This window comes from Trichosurus vulpecula, chromosome 4 (genome assembly GCF_011100635.1).
Source record: "Trichosurus vulpecula isolate mTriVul1 chromosome 4, mTriVul1.pri, whole genome shotgun sequence".
NCBI lineage: Eukaryota > Metazoa > Chordata > Mammalia > Diprotodontia > Phalangeridae > Trichosurus > Trichosurus vulpecula.
The window spans coordinates 391,975,918-391,985,176 of NC_050576.1; the positions used below are offsets into that span (position 1 = coordinate 391,975,918).

The 9,259-nt window shown below is 38.1% G+C and overlaps 1 protein-coding gene across 4 annotated transcripts in view; it reads left to right on the forward strand.

Annotated features, from left to right (window-relative positions):
- Nucleotides 1-6,008, forward strand: part of TFDP1 (transcription factor Dp-1) — a 132,173-nt gene extending 126,165 nt beyond the window's left edge. For all 4 annotated transcript variants that reach the window (XM_036757617.1, XM_036757615.1, XM_036757618.1 and 1 more), the window contains exon 12: nucleotides 5,207-6,008. In XM_036757617.1, the coding sequence (XP_036613512.1) occupies nucleotides 5,207-5,354 (148 nt within the window). In that variant the 3' untranslated portion in view covers nucleotides 5,355-6,008. The remainder of the gene's footprint in view (nucleotides 1-5,206) is intronic.
- The last annotated feature ends 3,251 nt before the right edge of the window (nucleotides 6,009-9,259 follow it).

Below are 9,259 nucleotides of genomic sequence, written 5' to 3' on the forward strand. Positions count from 1 at the left end.
GGCATGTAACTAATGTAAATTTATTGCCACAATAAGGAGACCAGATTGTCAAAAACTACTGAGCTATATGCTAACTCTCATTTATATAAATATGTGACTCAGGGGCATCTTGATGGAGGTTTTAATAGGGAACAAGTGCACATTCATAGTTATATTCAATAGTGGGCCGCACTTACCATCTTATAATTGTCTCAGAAATGCAGAGTGTAAGATACCATTGTGTTTATTACTGATTACACCTTCACTTCTTTTCTCCCCACCCTCCACCCGCACAAAGCATTTTAGTGCCTGGCACATAGTAGGCACTCAGTAAATTCCTTTTGATTTGATTTTGTTATAACAAAGCACCATTACATGGGCCTTTTTTCAACACGACATCTACCACCCATCCATTTAAGATCATTCCAGATTCCTTAAAAAATTAAAAAAAAAATAAGTCTATTCAGTGACCCCCTGGTGATAACATCGGTTGAAACATAAAATGGGAAACTATATCCTCCCCAGACATGTGTGCCACTGTGGTAGATGAGATCCAGCACGAAGTACGAGCTGAACTGGGATTCCCTGTGGATGGTGTCTTCTACAAGTTCCTTCTGGTGGATGGCACTGTGCTGATTGCATCAAGCTCTAGAACATTCCCTCCTGGAAAAATGGTGTAATTATTCAGAAGCGTTTGGGTTGACCATCCACACAGGAAAAACCTGTGGGTGCAGATTGTCCATTGTCCAAGTTACAACACGCATTTGGATGGACTCCCTATAAAATTTGTCTGTCAATATGTATATCCGTGATAGACCATAGAGATGGACGATTTAACCCGTGATTAGGATGAGGGGAGGAAAATAGATTGTCTCTAAATAATTGTGGAGTTCTTCTAATGGCCCCAAGGCAATGGCTCATCTTTTCAGTACCACCAACAACAATACTTGGAACAACAAGAAGTTCTAAAAAATATCACAAAGGAAAAAGACGAGAGGCAGCATGTGCTAGGCGTGTCAGATTTTTGCCACTATCTCCCTTCACGCCATCCCATGTGGGGACAGCTTGAGTCCTAAGAATGGCAGTGGCCCTCCCCACCCCCACCTCACACACCTCCCAGACCGTAGGCCCTACATCTGACCCATCCACCTCAGCCATCATACAGGGAATCAGCTCTTGTGGAGATGGGGACCAGTAACTGCTTCTGCAGGGGTCGTTGCCATCACCTTGTCGGCAGCCAAAGCCCCTGAAGGCCTAGCACAGAAGCGGTTACCACCAAAGTCCATGACGCTGTCCATCGGCTCACCATAAGAAATGTTAATTTAATCTTGGAAATGACATTAAAGAAGATGTCCCACCCTCTGCACCCTAAGCACCTCTGAACCTGCCCCCCTGACTTGCAACTAAAACGCCCTAGAATCTGTGTGTCGTTGCTTCCTATTGAAATACCAGCTTCTTGAGGGCAAGGACTACTGCTTTTCCATCTGTATTCCTAGGGATTTGCACATGGGAATGGCTCGAGTGCTTTTCCATTCGTTTCATTCATCTGTATCTAGTGCTTTGGGGATGATTCATAGCCATCTAGCATTACTCAAAAAATATTTATGTTTAAGAGACAAAGATTTGAAGAGAGCTTGGCACCCCTGAGGCATTGTGCAGTTTCACAAATGCAGTCTAACTTGCTCTCTTTTCCCATTTGATTCTGGGTCCTGGCTCATTGTCCATCGGTGGATAGCTCCATGATAAAGAGTATTACTGATGGATCAGCTTAATGGACTACCTCTTTATCTGAATATCACAGTCTCTACAGTGGTCATTCTTCAGTCACCTTGATTTTCTTCCGTGGATTATTAGGCTGAACTATTTTGAGTGGTGGTGGATCTCATTGAGGATATTTCAGTGATTAATATATCCAACACAAAAACATCCACTTACAGGAATATCAGGTGGACTTCTCTATAGGGAAAAATCTGTCTTCGGTTTGGATTCTGTGCAGCACACATGCTTCATGACAGTGGTGAATATCCTTACACTTATACACTTGTTTTATGGCTTCCTTGATAATTGGAGGATCATCAAACAGAGGTATCTCTTGTTATAAATATCAAGGATTCTGGTACAATCTTAACATTTACATGAAATTTACTTTGTTCAAAGAAAGTCTTTAAAAACCCAACATACGTAGATATGTGGACTCTGAGAAGTGGAGGAAAAATGAACGGCATCTAATTATCACCATTTCTTTGAGATGCTTAATTGCTTAAAACAGTTGCCGCGATGGGAAGACCAAAACAGTCTTGAAAACCACCACAGTCTGTAAATGTATTTGATTTTCTAACTAAGCAGACAAACACGGCAGCCATAGATAACACTCATTTTGAATATAAGACCATTTACAAAAATTTGGGGGGAGGATTACTGAAGATAGTGGAAGGCACCACATCTCAAAACAAGCAACTGGAATTTTGTTTGAAAACCAACTAAGCAAATCTAACCTAATAGAGCTTAAACTATAAAGCATCGTGATACAGAATGGAGTGGATTTGCCATCCTTGATATAATGATCTCTTCTCATCTTGGTCATTGGAACCATCAAGACACATGAAGTTAGAAAGAGCAGCTTGACCAGAGCAAGAACACACAGAAGAAACCTGTTTTTGGCAGTGACACACTTTTGAATAGATTCGGGCATCGACTTTAAAACTGTCTCAAGGAGAGGAGAAAAAAATGAAAAAAGCACCCAGACAGCATCATTAGGAAAAAAAGCAGCTAAGAAAATGTCATCAACTACTAGCCAATATACCTATTTTTTTTTTCGTATCCATGATCTGTACATAAACTGAAGGTATCTTTGAGGATCCCTTATGAAGAAAACCTGCAGGCTTTTACAGTTTTCTTCAGCATCTACACCACTAGTCACATAATTTCTGTATCACTGGAGTCACACAATTGCCTGAAAAGTATAAATAACATGTCTTTGTATTTTTTGATTATAAAAAATGATTTGATTTGGTTAATTGAAATGTAGCCTGCAAAACTAAAACAAGCTATCCTTTATGCATACAAGATGATAAAATTCCTTGATCTGTTTTGTACGGAATGATGGGACTAGATTCAAATCCTGTGTGATCTACTTGCTACTTCTCTGACCATGGGCAAGCCACTTGACTTCTCAGCCTCAGTTTCATCATCCTTAAAATGAAATTGAAAATGACACCTAACTCACTGGGTTGTTGTGAGAGTCAAATAGGACCGAGATGTGTGTAAAGTGCTTTGCCAAACCTTAAAAAGTGCTGTGTGAATGTTACATGTTGTAGGATCAAGGATAGCATGTCATGGAAGATGTCCTGCATAAAGCTGGAGAGAAAGAGGGGTTGGGTCCTCTAGCTCTTGTTCACAGATAGTGTGAGTATACTGCTTCCAGCATCTTACTGAGGCCTTCCCCAGTAAAAAGATCCATAGACAATTAAAACATTTTAGCATCCACAGAGGGGAAGAAAAAAATGGACAAAGAAAACCTATTACCCAACTTATGACATGCAGTTGGATGGAAGCCCACTGAGTTGTTTGAGTACATCTGTCTTAAATGGAGACTATATATGATGTAGGTGAAGAATTGAATAAAAACAGACAGGCAGGATTTATTTGGGACAATTATGCAACGTTTCCAAACATCTCCATGACCCACAAAATCGTTTTGGTTTTGTTTTTTTTTTTTAACACTATTCTCCTAATGGATATGGCTGTCAGTCATGGACCACTATGATCACTGGTAAATCAAAATCTTAGTTGACAAAGGACATGGGAGAAAGACATGATAATTTTACACCCCAATATACTTTCTCATTGCCAACTTTAACTTGTACACAAGAAGTGGTTTCAAAGCCATCGTCAAGCAAATTATCTGAGATTGACTAGACTATAGGCATGAGAGGTGGATGGCCTAACACCTGCAGTGGTATCCATAAAATATTAAAGCTCTCCATTGTATCAGGGAAATCCTCTATAGGGGATTTGTAGAAGGACATGGACAAGAATCTGACAGAATGACAAGATGTTACTATATTGCCATTTGTACCATTAGAAAAGTTACCTACCGCATGACACTGATTCATCACCGTATCAAGCAAGCATTAGTGATGAAAATAAGTCGCTTTGACAGATCTATAGCTGTTCTTTCTTGTGTCATGTTTAGGACAGTGATCTTACGGTAAAAGAAACCCGCTGGAAGTCCAAAAAGCTTGCTTTGATGCTTGACTTTGCTGCAAATGATTGTCATCACTACTAACTAAAATTTACTAAGGATTTTGCATCTTCTGCAGTATGCGCAAAGTGCCATGTACTTGTATTTTGGGGCCTCCTGAATGCCTGTGCTTGTTAAAGTTTCTAGGTTGTTTTGAATACTGATCAACAGTGATATTTAGTTCACAGATATCTTTGGGTAACTTGCCAGAATGTCTGGAGGGTACCAAAGACATCCCAGCATCTCTGGTTAGCTGCTTTGGGCATGACGACTCACGAGTTCTTAGCCATTTTGGGCCCATGGATCTTCTTGCTCTGGGACATCTTTCTGGTTTCAACCTGAACCAAGTAGATTGAATCCCAGAAATGTTCCAGAAACAGTCCCATTGGGGTAGGTCTTACTGACAGGAAGGTGTGTAGCTCTCAAGTAAACCTGGTAGCATCTCCTGTTTTAGCCCAGTCATTGCATACATTATGAGAAGAGGTTCAGTAGTTAAGAGTGCTAGAATTGGAGTCAGGAAAACAGCCTCAGCCACTTGCGACCCTGAACAAGTCACGTAATACTTAATCCAATTGTCTGATATGTTGATTCGCAGCAAATATTGTTTTTGTTTTTAAACCCATCATACAAATTGGCCCATCATTTGTGCCCCTTGCGGGAAGGTGTCGTTTAGATGCCTTTGCCGTCGTGATTACTCTGTAGCCTTGAGTAAGTCACGGATCTTTGGAGAGGCTGTTTCTTAACCTGTCACCATCTTCACGGGAATACTGTGATAACAAATATGCCACTGTAAGTGAAAGTTCCTGGAGGGGCAAAGATTCTGTGTCAGTGGCAGTAGATCTATTTGTTTACATTTCTATGTCCAGACCTTAAAACCTTGATGCTATGACTGCACTGCATGCTGCCCTTCTGCCATGTAAGTGGGTTTTTAAAAAAAAGCTCATCTTGGGAACTGCAATGACGCTGTTATTTTTCACCCTGCAGTGATTTTACCAATGGTACAGATGGAATGTTGGCAACGAGTTCCAACGGCTCTCAATACAGTGGCTCCAGAGTCGAAACTCCAGTATCTTATGTTGGGGAAGATGACGACGATGACGAGGACTTTAATGAAAATGACGACGAAGACTGATTTCTTGGCGTGTAGACATGTCCCTCCCTTCAAATTCAGCTTCAGGAATAAATTGTTCTAGGGAAGAGAACTTTTTTTAAAAATGTGGATTTTTATTTTTATTTTTGATCCTACCCCTAAGGAAATATTGGTAAGCTATTGAATTTAGAGAGTGCGGCTCTGATAAGCAAGCAAGGATTGTTTTTCGTAGGATTTTTAAAATGTGGCGTGAATGTGTGTTTTGATACCAGTGTGCTAATGCAGATCCTTTATTTACTCGGTAGGATTTTGTGTTTTGTTTTCTAATATTTTTTACTTGAAGGAATGTCCATTTTGCCCCATAACAATTCTCGCTGAATTTGTTGAAGAAATTGTACTTCATCCACATCAATGAAAATAAAAGGCTATCCTTTTGTGGAAGATGGTTCACTGAATGGCCATTTATTTGAAGAGTGTTTCGAGTGGTGCCACTAGTTGGTGGATAGCAAGATTTTTATTTTGCTAAATCATGCAATGTCCAAAGAACCAAACAAAAAAAAGTTTTTTTAAACATTAAACTCCATGAATGTTATGAATTTATTTCCCTTAAATTATATTTACTGTTGTAATTCCATCAAGTTTATATAATTTTCCTCTATATGTTGGTATGTATGGATTAAAAAGGTTTAAAAAAAAGTTTTTGTTTGGCAAAAGTTTACTGCCATGCTGGTGCAGCTATATAAAATATCTTGAAGGTTTGGAATGATTTATTGCTTATGTAAAATTTGCCTGATTTCTTACAGGCAGACTTTGGAAACTTTTTATTATATAGTTGTTTACATACTTATAAGTCTATCATTTAAAGACATGTACAGAAACAAATGTTTGTATTTGTTTCGTAAGCATCTTCCTGTAATCTATTATAAAGTTGAAATTAAATATAGAAAATGTTTTAACAGTTTTTTAACTCAAAATTTGTCAATCATTTTTAATAGTTCATTTTTTTATTAAAAAAAGGCATTTCAGGCAGGCAATGTAGTCTCTTTTTAAATTTATTCACAAAGCAAAATTAACTGCACAAATGCTGTCAGCTGCCTGTTCAAAGACGATAGTCTTTTTATTGAAACACAAATAAACTTTTCTGTAATATTTTATGGAATTTAAAGAGACTTTAATTGTTTGACTTGTTTAACTTGGCACTGTTAGTTTTTATTAATAAAACGCGCATGGGCATTTTAAACAAGCTCTGTGTTTTTCTAATTCAGGATCATTTTGTCTAGAATTTTTTTGGTCTGGCTTTGCTTTAAAAATTGAGTGAAATTTAATTGCCAGGACCTAAAAGATTTACCCTGGTGATAAATTTTGTGACGCCCTTAATTCCCAGCATTGCCCTGTGTTGCATTTATGAAGGGTTTTATTTCTTGGCCTCTCAAATGTTCATTATACCTGGCCACACTACCTGCCTGCATGGAGGTGGTGGGGCCAGAAGAACCAGTGTTCTCCTGGCTAATTTGTGGAAGACTGAAGGAGATAGATAATAATGTATATAACATAAAAGATGGCTTTATTTTCTGGTAGACAGTAACTTTTACAGTGCCCTAATAATTGGGACAGATTTTCATCTCACTCTCTTAATAATAGGTAATTGAAAGTGACTTGCAAATTTTATTTATTTATATAACCCCATACATTTCGATCTCTATGCTACTGATTTGCTAATGTATTCATTTTGAGTCAAGTAACATCATAACATTGGATTTTTTTTAAGGTTTTTGACCATTAGAAAAGATGATCTTTTATTGAGGAAAAAGTGAGATTATGTCCATTTACTTAATCTTGATATCCTTTAGTAAGTGAAATAGGTTAATGAAATTCAAAAGGGTAGAAAGTCTCAAAAATGACCCATGTAGTAGATGTACAGTCAACTTTTGATCATTCAAGATAAGTATCTCATATGTAAAAAGCCAAATGAACAGAAAAACATGAAACTCAAATCAATTAATCTCATCAGCTAATTTCAGTACAGTGTTTGTGTATAATTGGAATTTGGAATAACAAACTCAATGAACTTTACATTTGTTTATCCACGCTATTCCATACTCCTCCTGCTATATAAGATTGAGACTTCACCATTAGATAGAAGCGTGTTTCTGATACCTTATGCTTTTTTTCTATCATCAAAAGACCTCTCGTGTATTTTAAACATCTTTGTCTTTAGTAATGTACTGGAATCAACCATTCAAGAATGAACTTTAAATACCAAGGAAATACCAATGACACTTTTGACTTTTACATTTCAGAGGTGGATTAGAAAACATTATTATGGCTAATGTATTAAGCAATTCTTCATTATTTGTGCTATTGGGAAAGAGGAGTAGAAAATTCAAAACAGGTAATCTGAGAATTTCCATTTGACTCTGAAACATAGTCAAAAGCTTGCATACACATTGCTTAGATGGTCTGTCATTCACAACCCAGATATCAGTTATGTGGAATTAGGTGTTAATGGAGAATGCAAAAGGGCACTGTGGAAATTCCCTTCCTGCATCTTTGTGAATTGTTTATCTACACCCAAAATAGTCCCTTGTGTTGAAATTAGGACCTTTAGTCACTGGGTATTTGCAGCTGCATATAGCATATTTTAGGGATAATCTAACCATTGCATTTTCAATATGGTGATTTGTAAAGTTGGACTAAGGATTTGACTTAGAGATAATGTTTTTATTCCTACATCATTTTTATCGATGAGTGAATGGCGGCTCAGATATTAGTTAAGTGGTTTATGGGTCAACAGTATTAATGGTAAATATTTGGGGCTGGTTTTCATTGCCATGGAAAATTGGCAAGGGTTACCCCCAAAACAGAACATAGGGTTAAAGTATTGGATTATTGAATGGTTTTTAACGTGTCACTTCATATGAGAGTTATAGTTCCTTCTTAGCTGTTTGTTTCTGAGTATTGTTTCTCCAGTTCTTCCCCGTGTTCCTGATGATGAGTCAAGATAGTGGTGGTCCTTCCTGAATGAGGTTATATGGTCTGGTCAAAAGAATCTTAGCCCAGAATTCTACTTCAACCGCTTGCTTCTTCCTTTGTGACCTTGGCCTAAGGATTTAGCCAATCTGTATATCCACCAGACCATGGCAGTCATACCTATGTGTGATCCATAGACTCCCTGGTGCTTTGCTTGAAGGAGAAGAAAAGGCCTGTGGGGATCTGTGGACAGAATGGCCGTCTTCAAGTGTTGGAAGGGCTGTCTTCTGGGAAGTGTACTAATAAAACTTCTTTTGCTTAATGCAAGATAACAACTCCAGGAATAAATGGGTACAAATTATGGTGAGATGTTTCATCCTGTTATAAGGAAATACCTACTAACACTAAAAGCAGTTGAAAAGGGAGACACAGTAGAGTGTCATGGAAAAATCGCTCTACTTGGAGACAGCTAGAACGGCGATGTCAAAATCAAATCGAAGCAAGGGCCACGAATCTGGACACAATGATTCCAGCAGGCTGCCTGTTGGCTTAGTTTTGGAATATGTTATTTCCGTATTTTATTGTATATTTATTTATTTTGTTAAATATTTTCCGGTTACATTTTTAATCTGTTTCGGGCTGCACTTAAATGTTGTTGGCCACCCGTTTAATACCTCTGTTCCAGAGGACTTGGATTCATATCCTGACTCTACTTACAAAATGAGGAGGTTGGCTCAGTGATGTCTAAGGATCTTTTCAACTCTAAAACTATGATTCTATCAAACAGGTTGTCAGTAGAACTTAAACACTGCATTTCTTACTGAGCTTTTAGTATGGGCCTAGCGACGGATGGCATAGCCATCATCCAAAGAGTAGCCCTTATGCAATAGAGATGCTCATCACCAGAGGGTTTGCATGATAAATATTTTCACCCCCAGCCCCTCACAGAGACTCCCTATGAAGGTGAGAAGAGTTAC